This window comes from Rhinoraja longicauda, chromosome 14 (genome assembly GCF_053455715.1).
Source record: "Rhinoraja longicauda isolate Sanriku21f chromosome 14, sRhiLon1.1, whole genome shotgun sequence".
Classification (NCBI taxonomy): domain Eukaryota; kingdom Metazoa; phylum Chordata; class Chondrichthyes; order Rajiformes; family Arhynchobatidae; genus Rhinoraja; species Rhinoraja longicauda.
The window spans coordinates 27,242,763-27,259,122 of record NC_135966.1 but is presented as its reverse complement, the minus strand read 5'-3'; the positions used below and the strand labels follow the sequence as shown (position 1 = coordinate 27,259,122).

The window sequence follows — 16,360 nt, the reverse complement described above, 5'->3', positions numbered from 1 at the left end:
CATTTCACAGCATTTTTCCTCTGGGAAAAGTTCCACCCTCAAGCATTGTTTTGAAAGCAATGGTGTTTGAATTTATTTCCACCATTGTCAGAACGTGATTTTTCCCTGCATGATACACATTTTCTTCTTGTTATCCTATTTTCTTCACCAATCGTTTCAAATCCATCTTTTTGTTCCCTCAGCCCTTCTACGACTTAAAAAAAGCAGCGTCCCAGAAATTCAACTACAGTGCTTTTTCAGTGCTACACTATTAAAAATACACATTGGATGCAAGGAAACAGGTTAACAAACACTACTGCTTTTATGTACAAGGACGTCATTTTGATACAGTCCTTTTAAAGAGTTTAGCTGAATGTTGGCCTAGACGAACAGTGTAGTTATCATCAATATATTTACTGCTGAATTTGTCACAGTTGAACTATTTTCCGTCGGTTATAATTTCTTACACAATAAGCAATAGCTTTAAGTTCTCCTAACGCATTAAACATTCCCATTGCCCATTTCAAATAAACAAGTGAATACTTTGGTCATTCTGATAGGTTCCATGATGTAACAGAAGTGAAGGGGGGGGACTTTGGAGGACGGGCCGACTGGGTTGTTTGTGGTGGCTCTGGTTCGCTGTGGGGCCCGGAGTCAATCCGTTGGGGCTGGAGAGGTGATCACCGAGGTATGTATCAGCCGGGTGAGTGAACGCCGCTCTCTCGCCGTGAATGTTGCGGGTTAAGTCGGTGAGATGAAGCTCGTTTCCTTTTCGAATTGCTGCCTTAAAAATGCATTGAGTGAGAACTGGACGAGCGAGTCTTTACATGACGACGGGGCTAAGACATGCCCCCAAGAATCCGTTTTGTGCGAATCCGTTTTGTGCAACATTTTATGTTACTTAATAATTCAATCTTAACGGTAGTGTTTGGGGTAAAGCTTAAATGGCCTGGTAGTTAATGACTAATATCAGGGCGCTGCCTTCCGCCAGAGTGATCCACAAACCCCTCCATTATCGTCATTCGATTACAATCGGGAATCATGTGAAAAATAAAATTGCGTTACAAACTTCAGATTTTTGGAGGGTGGAAACAACTTGAAGATATGCTAAAAACGACTTTGTAGATGCCTGGGCTGCTTCTCCTCATTTCCTTCAAGCCCTGGCCACATAGAAATCATGTTGCAGCTTTGAAAGTTCACAGTGCAGTATGTGGCTTGCTGAGATCAGCCAGTCATTGTCTACAACACACAAAGACCGGGAAGAGGCAGTTCATTCTCAGGGGGTTAACACGGAGGCGCCCATTTAGCTCCGGTGTGGTGACCACAACCAGAGGGACAGGGGTATGAGACAGCCACCCAGCATCTCAAGCAGAAGAGTTGAACAGGTACTTCGGATCTGTCTTCACTAAGGAAGACACAAAAAAATCTCCCAGATGTACTGGAGGACAGAGGATCTAGGGGGGGGGGGGGGGTAGAGGAACTGAAAGAAATTTTCATTAGGTGAGAAATAGTATTGGGTAGACTAATGGGACTGAAGGATGATAAATCCCCTGGGCCTGATGGTCTGCATCCCAGGGTCCTCAGGGAGGTGGCTCTAGAAATAGTGGACGCATTGGTGATCATTTTTCAATGTTCAATAGATTCGGGATCAGTTCCTGTGGATTGGAGGATAGCTAATGTTATCCCACTTTTCAAGAAAGGAGCGAGAGAGAAAACGGGGAATTACAGACCAGTTAGCCTGACTTCGGTGGTGGGAAAGATGCTGGAGTCAATTATTAAAGAGGTAATAGCGGTGCATTTGGATAGCAGGAAAAGGATAAGTCCAAGTCAGCATGGATTCATGAAAGGGAAATCATGCTTGACTAATCTTCTGGAATTTTTTGAGGACATGTCAAGTAAAATGGATGAAGGGGAGCCAGTGGATGTAGTGTATCTAGACTTTCAGAAAGCCTTTGATAAGGTCTTGCGTGGGAGATTGGTGACTAAAATTAGAGCACATGGTATTGGGGGTAGGGTGTTGACATGGATAAAAAATTGGTTGGCAGACAGGATGTCACAAGTGGAAGTGCGGACATCACACAGTACCAAAAGTTGGGATTGGACCATGAGACATAGGAGCCAAATTAGGCTACTTGGCCCATCGAGTCGGCTTCGCCATTCAATCATGGCTGATCTATTTTTCCTTCTCGACTCCATTCTTCTGCCTTCTCCCTGTAACCTTGGACGCCCTTACAAATTAAGCTACTACCATATAACCATATAACCATATAACAACTACAGCACGGAAACAGGCCCGTTCGGCCCTACCAGTTCACGCCGACCACTCTCTCTGACCTAGTCTCATCTACCTGCTCTCAGACCATAACCCTCTAATCCCCTCTTATCCATATACCTATCCAATTTACTCTTAAATAATAAAATCGAGCCTGCCTCCACCACTTCCACCGGAAGCCCATTCCATACAGCCACCACCCTCTGAGTAAAGAAGTTACCCCTCATGTTACCCCTAAACTTTTGTCCCTCAATTCTGAAGCTATGTCCCCTTGTTGGAATCTTCCCCACTCTCAAAGGGAAAAGCCTACCCACGTCAACTCTGTCCGTCCCTCTTAAAATTTAAAAAACCTCTATCAAGTCCCCCCTCAACCTTCTACGCTCCAAAGAATAAAGACCCAACCTGTTCAACCTCTCTCTGTAGCTTAAGTGCTGAAACCCAGGCAACATTTTAGTAAATCTCCTCTGTACTCTCTCCATTTTGTCGACATCCTTCCTATAATTTGGCGACCAGAACGGCACACCATACTCCAGATTCGGCCTCACCAATGCCCTGTACAATTTTAACATTACATCCCAACTTCTATATTCGATGCTCTGATTTATAAAGGAAAGCTTACCAAACGCCTTCTTCACCACCCTATCCACATGAGATTCCACCTTCAGGGAACAATGCACAGTTATTCCCAGATCCCTCTGTTCCACTGCATTCCTCAATTCCCTACCATTTACCCTGTACGTCCTGTTTTGATTTGTCCTACCAAAATGCAGCACCTCACACTTATCAGCATTAAACTCCATCTGCCATCTTTCAGCCCACCCTTCCAAAAGGCCCAAGTCTCTCTGTAGACTTTGAAACTCTACTTCATTATTAACTACACCACCTATCTTAGTATCATCTGCATATTTACTAATCCAATTTGCCACACCATCATCCAGATCATTAATGTAAATGACAAACAACAGTGGACCCAACACAGATCCTTGGGGTACTCCACTAGACACTGGCCTCCAACCTGACATACAATTGTCAACCCTTACCCTCTGGTATCTCCCATTCAGCCATTGTTGAATCCATCTTGCAACCTCACTATTAATACCCAATGATTTAACCTTCTTAATCAACCTTCCATGTGGAACCTTGTCAAATGCCTTACTGAAGTCCATATAGACAACATCCACAGCCTTGCCCTTATCAATTTCCCTGGTAACCTCTTCAAAAAATTCAAGAAGATTAGTCAAACATGACCTTCCAGGCACAAATCCATGTTGACTGTTTCTAATCAGGCCTTGTTTATCCAAATAATTATATATATTGTCCCTAAGTATCTTTTCCATTAATTTTCCCACCACAGACGTCAAACTAACAGGTCTATAATTGCTACGTTTACTTTTAGAACCTTTTTTAAACAAAGGCACAACATGCGCAATGCGCCAATCTTCCGGCACCATCCCCGTTTCTAATGACGTTTGAAATATTTCCATCATAGCCCCTGCTATTTCTGCACTAACTTCCCTCAATGTCCTAGGGAATATCCTATCAGGACCTGGAGATTATCCACTTTTATATTTTTCAAAAGTGTCCGTACCTCCTCTTCTTTAATCCTCATAATTTCTATCACTACTCTACTTGTTTCGCTTACCTCACATAATTCAATATCCTTCTCCTCGGTGAATACCGAAGAAAAGAAATTGTTTAATATCTCCCCCATTTCTTCCGGCTCAGCACATAGCTGTCCACTCTGACTCTCTAATGGACCAATTTTATCCCTCGCTATCCTTTTGCTATTGACATATCTGTAGAACCCCTTGGGGTTTACTTTTACATTACTTGCCAAAGCAGCCTCATATCTTTTTTTCGCTTTTCTAATTTCCTTCTTAAGATTCCTTTTACATTCTTTATATTCCTCAAGAACCTCATTTACTCCCTGCCGCTTATATTTATTGTATATCTCCCTCTTTTTCCGAACCAAGTGTCCAATTTCCCTGGAAAACCACGGCTCTTTCAAATTATTATTCTTTCCTTTCCACCGAACAGGGACATAAAGACTCTGTACTCTCAAAATTTCACCTTTAAATATCCTCCATTTCTCTATTATATCCTTTTCATAAAACAAAAAGTTCCATTTCACTCCTTTTAAATCCTTTCTCATCTCCTCAAAATTAGCCTTTCTCCAATCCAAAATCTCAACCCTTGGTCCAGATTTGACCTTCTCCATAATTATATTGAAACTAATGGCATTGTGATCACTAGACCCAAAGTGCTCCTCAACACATAGCTCCGTCACCTGACCCGTCTCATTTCCCAACTAATCTCCATTTTAAAAATACCCATTGACTTGGCCTCCACCTGGCTGTCTGGAGCTTTGAGGCTGCAGTTCTACTAGCTTGTCCATTGTACTCTCCTGTGGAGAAGCAGAAATTTCTAAATGAAGAAAACCTAAATAAAAATGCTCATTGGAACAGTGAATATTACAGGATAATTATTGAAAATGTTTAAAGACAGGAATTTCATTTTTGTATTTTTACCATTGTATCTTTTTGGTGCAGATAACATGCATTGAAAAGTATGATCATTTTCATCTTGTGAAGTAGCTGAATCTTTTAAATGATAAGCCATCATCCTACACACACCAGCTACTTCACTATTGGGGGATTTATGATGTATTTCAGTTAAAAAAAAGTAAATGAATACACAAAAATAAACAAAGGATGAGGCCAGCCAAGTAATTAACAAAGATCAAGCATTACAAAGTTCATTCTGTTGTTATCACAAAATGCTGGAGTAACTCAGCAGGTCAGGCAGCATCTTGGAGAGAAGGAATGGGTGATGTTTCGGGTCGAGAGCCTTCTTCAGACTGATGATTCAGACTTCAGTTCATTCTGTTAGCCAACTATCAATATCTTAAATCTCACTTTTGATTTTTTAGACTTTTTAAATTGTGAAGCAGTTCCTTTTCTAGATTTCCTCATCCACAAAAGAAAACCTCAATTTCTCATCACACCTGGGAGGTTCTTGAAAACATTGTTAAATTAATGTTAAAGATGTAAATTTTTCATTGCCCTCTGATGTGAGTGTCATATGGATTGAAATTGAAGGCAACTGGAGTAAGCTGGGATATCTCACACATTGCAATTTCATTATTCATAAGATTCATAATAACTTTATATTCTACCCATTGCTGCGTCAGATTGCTTCATAAACGATTCTAGTGTTTTGACCTCTGCTATCCTAACAGGATGTTTATTTTAAGTGTGATCATTTATTGTTGAAAAGAACCGCCTGCCATTTGTCTTTTTATTATCTTGGTCTATTCTAACTGGTTATTTTTAAATAGTACTAAATATTTGAATTATCCTGCATTTTAAGTAAAGCAATATACATCTCTTCAACACAACTTTTGAAAATCCTTATTTTCTCCAAATTCCTCACAGCTGAAATTTGGGAAATTCATGTGCATTTTGCTATCAAGACTTCCTTAATGCCCAATCGCCAAAACTCCACTCAGTAACTGAGGCGTGGTCTGACCAGAACACTGAACTGTTTGAGATAACGTCCTTATATTCTAAAATTTCACTAACTGCTTCAATTTTCCATTGCTTTTCTTTATCGTTTGTCAATGAAAATTCTCAGGACAGGAACGACCCCAAGACTACTGTTCACTGTCACATGTGAATTGAACAGATAATTTTCAATGTTATTTCCAATAACTAATAACATTATTTCTCAAAGTACTGAAGTAAACCTATTAAGTCAGTTTTGTTATTTTTCCTGAATATGAACATTAAAGTGTCTTGTTACTAATCTATGGTATCCACACAGTGTCCATGGATGCTCTTAACGATTAGCAGTGTCTCACAATTTCCTTGTTGGTCTTTTAATATTGAAATCAATATTTTCCACCATTACGAATCTATTCATTTCAAATCCTTTCTTTATGATTGGGACAAACCTTTCATTTACATTGAATTCTGTAACTTTGCCTGGATATTGTTTTGGGAAGGAAGTTATGTTGAAGGTGATTTGAAGAAAGTAAGTACAGGTGGTTCTGCTATAATGTGTGGTTCCAAAGCATAAAATGGATGTGACTCAAGTGATGATTTAGGGAACTTTATTTGCATTACACAGGTTGAATTGGTTACAATGTGATTTTGATTGGGAACCAAAGAACCAATTAAAAGTTAATTTGGAAATTAACAAGCAGGAAAAAAAGCTGTCTCGGATTTAAACAATACATGGGGGAAAAAACATGGTTCCCCATAGTAATTAAACATTATTGTCTTTTAAGAACACAGCTGCTACTTTAACCAAGCGTTGCCATTGAAAATGACAAGCAATCACTTGCATTAACACTTACACAACGACAATACTTTGTTAAATAGTGTACCATAGGCTCTTTTGTATTTTTAGCTTGCAGTAGCAAAAGTAAATTTATTGGTATTGAAAAGATCTTTATTTTTGAAAATCCCACAGGAAAAAAAGTCTGTTATTGCAAATTTGAATCTATGGCATCCACACTTTGTTTCCCCCATTGACACAATTGGCTTTAGAGGTTATGCAGTCTCTTTCAATCTTTACACCTGCGCAGCTAAAGGCAGGGGACTCAACAGTGGCAGTTAGCAAATCTAAAATGGTCAGTTTAGGGACACTGTAATCAGAAGGTTGTTACTGTAGGAAGGTTACCTAGATAGGTAAGTACTTGAGTACAATTTTACTTAATACCTGTTTGGGAGTCAGTGTAGATCACTATGAACAGGAATTATATCTGAGCAGATTTGGCATGAATTGGGATTAGGAATTGCAATATACGCATCCGCATTCCTTTACTAAGTGTCTGAAAGCTTTAGAAAAGGCTAAAATTGTCTGTCTTGTGAAAGGCCAGTTTTGTGACTCTAACAATTGTAACAAAGTGAATGTTCACATATAAAAATTAATTTACGTGAACTTAAAACTCTAGGTTATCAATAACTTTTTCCAAAAGCCAAAAAGACAACCATTCAACACTCCTTCCTGAATCCTCTCCATTCTTTTTGATTACCTGATTGTCTGTTGTCCCCATAAAGAAAGATTCAAAGAGATGCTGTGTTGAAAGCAATTTTCACTCTTTTCTTAGTTTCACTGGAATTCCTAGCCATACTTCAGTGCTCATCCTTGAGATTCTGATAGAGTTCATCCTAGCAAACTAGGTGTTTTGATTCTTGGTGCTAAAAGGGTTAAGAAGCTTTGTTGGCCTCAGTCACACACTGAGGTTTAATGACCAATGTTGAATGATTTATGGTCCGGCTGGCGATTTATCACAAGGTGCAGGGGGAGTATTCAGACACTGACTATATCACACTGTGCTGACTGCCTTCACTGTCACCACACATATTAAATCTTTGATTCTCTTTTTGTAGCAAAATGACCTTCAGTGGCAAGTATGCATTTGGGAATCAGGAAAACTATGAAGAATTTATGAAGGCTTTAGGTAAGAGATCTTTTGTGATTATACCATTACAATCAATTGGATCAAACATATTGATCAAACAAATTTTAAGTAAGCATTCCGTCCTTTTCAATTATTAAACAAGTACCGCAACATATGTAAGAAGGCATGAAATTTGTGTTAGGCTGATATTATTGAAAAGGCGATGTACTTCGATTGGGAAGGATAAAATGCTTTTCTTACAAAGTGGTTTCCTAGTTATCCAGTCATTAACTTGTACATACAAGGAACTGCATATGCTAGTTTAAAAAGAAGTCACAAAGTGCGGGAATAATTCAGCAGATCAGGCAGCATTTCTGGAGAATATGGATTGGTGACATTTGGGTCGGAACCATTCTTAAGACTTATCCTTTGAAAAACAAAATGGGTAGGAAGGAACTGCACTTGCTGGTTTAAACTGAAGAAAAACACATTAAGTTTTTCAGCTCAAATCCCAATCTGTTAGTTTATCTTTGATTCAGTGACAATTGGCCTATATGCTTCAGTCAGGAAGGAGTAAATTTATCTGAGGTTTTCAGCAGCTGTCATTCTCACACTAAGCAAATATGCGTTTAAATTGGATGTGACATGCATCAAGCATTTCATGGATGCAGTGTTTAATTGTTTATCAGGATTTACTGATATGAATAATGCATCGGAGTGCAAACATAGCATTATCAATACGTTTCTGCTCTCAGCAAGAGAGAAAACAACAGTAAGTGATAAAAGATAATCACAGCGACTTCTGGTTAATAAATCTGGCCTAGGAGGATCATTAGTATTTTCAACCTCATTACCTATACAAAGAATTGGGAAATTAGATTAAACGAATAGCTAAATCGAAGAGAAGTGCACGTGTTAGGCTGAATAGTTTCCTCCCATGCTGTAATAATCTATATGTTGCATCTGGGTGAGCAAAAACAGAAATTTAATTAATGGCAATATATTCAGAAAGTTCCACAGAGCAGGATATTTCACTTCTACATCCATTTAGCAAAATGATTGCATTAAGTAGTGTGTACCTTTCCAAAAAAACAAAAACATCTGTCAACCGTTGGACCTTTCTTCAGACGGAGATGTCGTCCGGTCAATTTCCTTGCACAAATGCTGTCTGACTCATTGGGTTCATAGAGTCACATGGCATGGAAACAGGCCCATTAGCCCAACTTGTCCATGCCATGCAAAATGCCCCAGCCCCATCTACGCTAATCCCACCTGCCTGTTATTGGCCCATTTCTCACTAAACGTTTCCCATTCATGCACCTGGCCAAATGTCTTTTAAACATTGTTATAGTACCAGTCTCAACTACTTCCTCTGGCAGCTCATTCCCTCTACCCACCACCCTCTGTGTGAAAAAGCTGCCCACCAGGTTCCGATTAAATCTCTCCCCTCTCACCTTAAGATGTGATCTGATTCTTAATTTCCTTATTCTGGGTAAAAAACTCTGTGAATTTGCCCTATCTATTCCCCTCAAGATTTTATACACCACTATATGATCATCCTATAGTTTCCTGCACTCCAAGGAATAGATTCGAAGCCTGCCTAACCTTGCCCTAGAGCTCAGGCCCTCAAGTCCTGGTAACATTCTCATAAATCTTCTCTGCATGTTTTCAGTTTAACAACATCGTTCCTATAGTAGGGTGTCTTGTAACAACTGTAACATAATATCCCAACTTTTATACTCAATCTATAGAAACAAAGAACTGCAGATGCTGGCTTATACCAAAAATAGATTAGATTAGATTAGATACTTTTATTGGCAAATGTGACAAGTCAAAGTGAGATGCTTTGTTTTACATACCTGGGATACAAAGAGTAAAGGGCACCGACAAAGTTACAAAGCACCTATTTTTTTGCCCCTTTTTTTGGTCCCCTACCCCTCCCACGCCCGGTCCCTTTAGTTCTCGGCACTCCCCCCCCCCCCCCCCCCCTCCCCTCCCTTCCCATGCCAGGTCTCCCCATTTGTTCTCAATGGCCTTCCACTCTGGATCCCCCTTTGTCCTCGGCGGCCCTCCTGTGCGACCTTGGGATCCTGGGTCGCCTGACCCTGGAGTCTCTTGTGTCTCAATTTAAAAATGTTTAATTGTCTGAACTTCTTTATTTCATTCTTAATCGCATTTACATGCCTCTGACCTTGACAGCTGACGAAGCGGGAGGCACAATTTTGCTGGCTTTTAAAAGCTTTCAAGGGCATTTGGTGTGTGGGGAGGGCAGCACAAGACCTGGAGCCCCCGAGGCCACATCACGGCAATCGGGGTGCTTCAAACTAACAATGTAGGTGGGCCCTCTACTTTCAAAACAGGTAAACACGGCAACCAGATTGCCCGGTGCTGGGTACTTGTATCACCAGTCAGGGAAACATTTCATTTTCTGCCATGTCAACTGTTCCATGAAGAATTTTTTTTAAATAGCGCATGGCAGAATAACTTAATAATTCAATATGGGAAGTCAGTAACCAATTCCACTTATTTGATCTCGAGGAGGAATTCAACTGATAATCAAATTTTAATAAAGTCATACTGGGTGCCTTATTTTGTCATTTTATCCAGCAAGAAATTTCTGTATTTATAACTTCATTTATAAAGCCCCTGAAGCCTTGATTTATAGAAACACTGCCCTTTACTATGAACTGTATAATAATTAGACCTAATACAAAACCTGTTCACATAGAGCCACCGACATGGAGTGTGACTCAAAATGCTCTTGGGGCTTATAATAAGATGAACCAATATCAGTGAGACTTGTCATCCTTGGAGTATTGGCAGGTCTGGGCATGTTATTCTTAGTTGAATAAAAAAAACATCTTTAGTTTGCACACACTATCCTAAACAAATTCTACCTTATAAGCAATGCAAGCTTCAAAAGTCACAGATGTCCTTAATGTAATATTAACCCTGTAAACATATTTGTAATAATTTCAAGCACATATTTGTCACTCAACACCTTCCATATTTCCATCAAAATTCTCTTCTTCTTTTCCCCATCTCCTTTTCTGTGCTTGCTTTGTGTCCCCACCTCTGTTTTTCACTTGCTTCCAATTTCTCTCCTCATCTCTCTGTACCCTGCCCTTCTCTTCATCAACAACATGTGTACATTGTTCAAGATATTATTTTGCCTTTGCATACATGTAGGTTTTCTTTAGTTTTATTTTAGATCCAATGGCTGATTTATTTAATCCTTCCTTATGATTTGGATGAAGGGATTAAAAGTACCATTAGCAAATTTGCAGATGATACAAAGCTGGGTGGTAGTGTGAACTGTGAGGAAGATGCTATGAGGTTGCAGGGTGACTTGGACAGGTTGTGTGAGTGGGTGGATGCATGGCAGATGCAGTTTAATGTGGATAGGTGTGAGGTTATCCACTTTAGTGGTAAGAATAGGAAGGCAGAGTATTATCTGAATGGTGTCAAGTTATGAAAAGGGGACTTACAACGAGATCTGGGTGTCCTAGTGCATCAGTCACTGAAAGGAAGCATGCAGGTACAGCAGGCAGTGAAGAAAGCCAATGGAATGTTGGCCTTCATAACAAGGGGAGTTGAGTATAGGAGCAAAGAGGTCCTTCTGCAGTTGTATAGGGCCCTAGTGAGACCGCACCTGGAGTACTGTGTGCAGTTTTGGTCTCCAAATTTGAGGAAGGATATTCTTGCTATTGAGGGCGTGCAGCGTAGGTTTACTAGGTTAATTCCCCGAATGGCGGGACTGTCATATGTTGAAAGACTGGAGCGACTAGGCTTGTATACACTGGAATTTAGAAGGATGAGAGGGGATCTTATCGAAACATACAAGATTATTAAGGGGTTGGACACGTTAGAGGAAGGTAACATGTTCCCAATGTTGGGGGAGTCCAGAACAAGGGGCCACAGTTTAAGAATAAGGGGTAGGCCATTTAGAACTGAGATGAGGAAAAACTTTTTCAGTCAGAGAGTTGTGAATCTGTGGAATTCTCTGCCTCACAAGGCAATGGAGGCCAATTCTCTGAATGCATTCAAGAGAGAGCTAGATAGAGCTCTTAAGGATAGCGGAGTCAGGGGGTATGGGGAGAAGGCAGGAACGGGGTACTGATTGAGAATCATCAGCCACGATCACATTGAATGGTGGTGCTGGCTCGAAGGGCCGAATGGCCTGCTCCTGCACCTATTGTCTATTCCCTATTTAGAACTCATTGAACAATATAACACAGAAGCAAGCCCTTTGGTGCCAAACATAATGCCAAATGAAACTAACCCCTTCAGCCTATCAGTGATCTATATTCATTCCTCCATTCCCTGCATATTCATGTGCCTATCTAGAAACCTCTTAAAACACCACTATCTCTGCTTCCATGTCACATCTGCTTCCACATCTGTGGCAGGGCGTTCCAAGCATCTACCACTGTCTTTTATACAATTTGCCCCCTCTAATGCTGTGCCTTCTAATATTTGACATTTCAATTCTGGGAAATATATTCTGTCTGTCTGCCTTATCTATGCCACTCATAATTATATAAACTTCTATCAGATATTTGTTCAGCCTCTGACCTTCCAGTGAAAACGATCCAAGTTTATCCAGCTATTTCTTACAGCTAATCTAGTTTAATTATATCCAACATTAGAGGGCCTAGCTATAAGTTGAGAGGGATAAAGTTTAATGGAGATGTGTGGGATGTTTTTTTCCCCACAATGAGTGATAGGGGCCTGGAGTGGTGGTGGAGGCAGATACGATCGTGAAAATTAAGAGACGTTTAGGTAGGCACATTGAAGAACAAGGAATAGTGGATATGTATAGGCATGTCTTTAACTTGGCAACATGTTCGATACAAATATTGTGGGCCTAAGGGCCCTCTCCTGTGCTGTACTGTTCTATGTACTAATTGAAACTAAATGTGACGAGGGCAGTTTATTTCGGTTTGGAGTAGGCCAGTAATCATCAGTATACTGATGGTTTAGGAGGAGGTTCACTTGCACCTCCATCAACCTAATTCACTGCATCCTTTGCTCTCGGTGTAGACTTATATACATTGGTGAGACCAAGTGCAGACCGGGCAATCATTTTGCTGAACACCTGCGCTCAGTCCGCCTTGGCCTACGTTATCTCCCGGTAGCCAAGCATTTTAACTCCCCTTCCCATTCCCTTGCTGACCTTTCTGTCCTGGGCCTCCTCCACTGTCAGACTGAGGGCACGCGCAAATTGGAGGAACACCACCTCATTTTGCTTGGGCAGCTTACAACCCAGCGGTATGAATATTGATTCCTCTAATTTCAGGCAGCCCCTGCAATTCCTCTCTCTCCATCCCTCCCCCACCCCAGTCATCATGGGCTGGTTCCACTATTCGCATCCATATATCCCTTCGGTACCACCTCTTTCACAGCCAACAATGGACCATCGTGGGCACCACCTTCCATGGTCAGCGATGGCAGCTCTGATTTGTTCTGAACCTTTTCATACCTTGTGTTTTCCTCTCCCCGCACTCCTAGTCTGAAGTAGGATCTCGACCCGAAACGTCACCCTTTCGTTTTCTCCAGTGATGTCACCTGACCTGCTGGGTTACTCCAGCATTCTGTGTCTATCTTTGGTGTAAACCTGCATCTGTTGGTCCTTCCTACACATAACTATTTATCCATGCTCATTTTAGATTTAGTCATTAGCTCTTCAAAACTGTTTGAAGCTGTTATTTATAACACAATTAAAATGTTCTAAACACGAACACTAACCTATAAAAATGGATGAGGAACCTGCAAGAAAACTAACCTATAAAAATGGATGAGGAACTTCAGTTGTATTACTCAACATAGGACTTTGTGTAAATTTGATGCATTATTCATGATGCAGGTGTGCCTGAAGATTGCATTGAACAGGGGAAGAATGTGAAGTTTGACACAGAGGTTGTCCAGAACGGTGATGAATTTACATGGTCTCAAATTTATCCATGTCATACTACAACCAATCAGTTTACTGTCGGGAAGGAATCAGAAATTGAAATGCTGAACTATGAAAAAACGAAGGTAAAGCTGAAGAAATGAATTTCACTGTTGCTTCAAGAAGGTATTAATCTTTAATGATTTGGAATTCCATGCACTTCTATTATCCTTTTGAATTAAGTTTTTGAGCTGGGCATTGAGGATAAATGATATCAATGATTTGCACTTTTGAGTACTCCTAGAGTGTCCCGCATTCACTTCTCTTAATTTAGGGATAGCCGTAACAGCACTGGGGATGGTTCTGAAAAGTTTATTGCTTTCTTGTGGAATTTAGTCAGGTTGAGGTGAGGAGCCGAGATACATTTAAAGGGAAGCTGTCTGTGTTGGTGCATGAAAAAGGAAAGTATAGCACGTTTACTGATGAGTTCGCTGCAGATAGTTGGGAGAAGCTCAGATGGAATCTATGATGGCATATATTATTTAGGATGAATTAGCTGTTCCTATGTTGCAAATTTGTTCATCTGAAAAAAAATCCCTTTTGCTTTTCTTCAGATTACTGTAAAACTAGAAGGAGGAAAACTCATCATGAAATTTCCCAAGTATACTCATACAGTTGAGATTGATGGAGACAAACTGATTGAAGTGAGTCACTGGTTTAAAACGTTTTAAACATTTATAATTTAAATTACATTTTCATAAAGATTGTTTTGCTGTACTGCCCTCAAGCTTATTGTCACAAACCTTTTTTTTTTAACAGACTGTAGTGTCCTCCGGTGAGATCACTTTAAAAAGACTCCACACAAAAAAATCTTAAAAAGATGAAGACAGGATCATGGCTGATGATAGCCCAACACTGCAGTAAAAAACAATTCAGGATACTGAATATATTTTCCACGGGTCAAGATCTGCTATTCAAAAAATAATCATCAGCATTTTTCATATTGCTTGCATTTAATAATTCCAGACAAATGAAGAGAATTAAATCTGTGATATTAATGCTAAATTTCTACACTGAAATTATATCCCCATATATGATTATTCCTTGAAGATGGAATATGCTTTCTTGCTATCCTAGTTGCACTATTCATTCAGTGGAAGAATACCATAATCAGTAAAATATGTTCAATGTGCACGTATAGGCAGGTTTAATCAGCTACCATGTATGAATGCATAAATAAAAGGAATTAATTGTGGAATCTTCTCATGTTTTCTGTAATTTTATCCTGTTATTACTGCCATTCAGTCCAAATGCAATGGTGTGTATGGCTCATACTAGTTCTATCAACTCGTATCAAAGTATTTTGTAAATAATAGATCACAGATTGCAATAAGTTTAATAGATCACAGAATGCAATAAGTTTAAGTAGAACTAAAATTAGAAGCAATAGAATTCATATCTGGATATTAAAATAAATCTAACTGGCAGTAATGGGGGAAAAAATGCTGAAAACCCTTAGACACAAAAAGATGGAGTAACTCAGCAGGACAGGCAGCATCTCTGGAGAGAAGGAATGAGTGACATTTCGTGTCGAGACCCTTCTTCAAACTGGATAGAGATAAGGGAAACGAGAGATATGTCTGAAGAAGCTTAAACTTATTGCATTCAGCTTCCAGTGCTTCTGGTGGAGACAGTGATGAACAAGCCGACTGTGACAAGTCTCCCAGATATGCAAAGTTCCAGGCTGCGTGGAATCTTGTGCTTTCAGATGCACCCAGGATTTTCTCCTTAGTTTCCATTTTTGCTGTTGCTGATTATTCCTTCATTTTCCATAACAATTGGTCGATGCAATATTATTGGCTCCCCTTGACTAAACTTAGAAATTTGTATCAAATTCTGGTAATAAAGACAACAAAGTAGAAAGATAGAATGCCTGGAATCCTGGCTGCCTAACAGTTTTGAAAGCATGATGTGTGCGATAGAAACATAGAAAATAGGTGCAGGAGTAGGCCATTCGGCCCTTCGAGCCTGCACCGCCATTCAATATGATCATGGCTGATCATCCAGCTCAGTAGCCTGTACCTGCCTTCTCTCCATACCCCCTGATCCCTTTAGCAAAAAGGTATAAACTCATACACACCCAGAAGGTTCCAGGATTGATTATGTAGCGGGAGCAGTTGAGTAAGTCAGCCTGCATGACAGTTCCCTGAACCTGTTGGAAGGTTCACATACTGAAGCAGCTCTCTCAACTATCTTCTGCAGTTGCAGCTGGGGAGGGGGTGCTTTGGGTGGGAAGGGATGAGTTAACCAGGGAGTTGCAGAGGGACCGGTCCTGACGGAAGGCGGAAAGGGATGGAGATGGGAAAATGTGGCTAATGGTGGGATCCATTGGAGGTGGTGGAAATTTCAGAGGATTATGTGTTATATGCGACAGCTGATGGAGTGGAAGGCAAGGACTAGGGGGACTCTGTCTCTGGTGCGACTTGGGGGAGGGGGATCAAAGGTGGAGCATGGAGGAGACACGAGTGAGGGCTTCATTTATGATGGGAGAGGGGAACCCCCTATTTCCCTAAAGAATGAGAGCATCTCAGATGTTCTAGTAAGGAACACCTCATCTTGGCCGCAGATGCGGCATAGACGGAGGAATTAGGAGTAGGGGATAGAGTCTTTGCAGGAAGCAGGGTGGGAAGAAGTGTAGTCGAGATAGTTGTGGGAGACAGCGGGTTTGTAATAGATGTCAGTCAATAGTCTATTTCTTGTGATGGAGACTGAGATCAAAAAAGGGGGGGTGGCATCAGAGATGGTCCAA

At 40.4% G+C, this 16,360-nt stretch overlaps 1 protein-coding gene across 2 annotated transcripts; it reads left to right on the top strand.

Annotated features, from left to right (window-relative positions):
• The first annotated feature begins 531 nt into the window (after positions 1-531).
• On the top strand, positions 532-14,803 carry LOC144599867 (gastrotropin-like). Of its 2 annotated transcripts, none has more exons than XM_078411129.1 (5): positions 532-667; positions 7,648-7,718; positions 13,525-13,697; positions 14,166-14,255; positions 14,371-14,803. In XM_078411129.1, exons 2-5 carry the CDS (start codon positions 7,652-7,654, stop codon positions 14,425-14,427), a joined length of 387 nt encoding a protein of 128 aa, XP_078267255.1. In that variant the 5' UTR covers positions 532-667; positions 7,648-7,651; the 3' UTR covers positions 14,428-14,803. The 2 variants fall into 2 exon arrangements, with proteins under 2 accessions (XP_078267255.1, XP_078267256.1); XM_078411130.1 differs by having other exon boundaries at positions 569-682.
• Positions 14,804-16,360: the final 1,557 nt, after the last annotated feature.

Bases quoted from the DNA above. Each gene is read 5' to 3' on its own strand.
- LOC144599867 (XM_078411129.1), top strand. From the start codon at position 7,652: ATGACCTTCAGTGGCAAGTATGCATTTGGGAATCAGGAAAACTATGAA. The intron at 7,719-13,524 runs GTAAGAGATCTT...TTCATGATGCAG, and splicing joins AGAATTTATGAAGGCTTTAG to GTGTGCCTGAAGATTGCATT. The intron at 14,256-14,370 runs GTGAGTCACTGG...TTTTTTTAACAG, and splicing joins ATGGAGACAAACTGATTGAA to ACTGTAGTGTCCTCCGGTGA.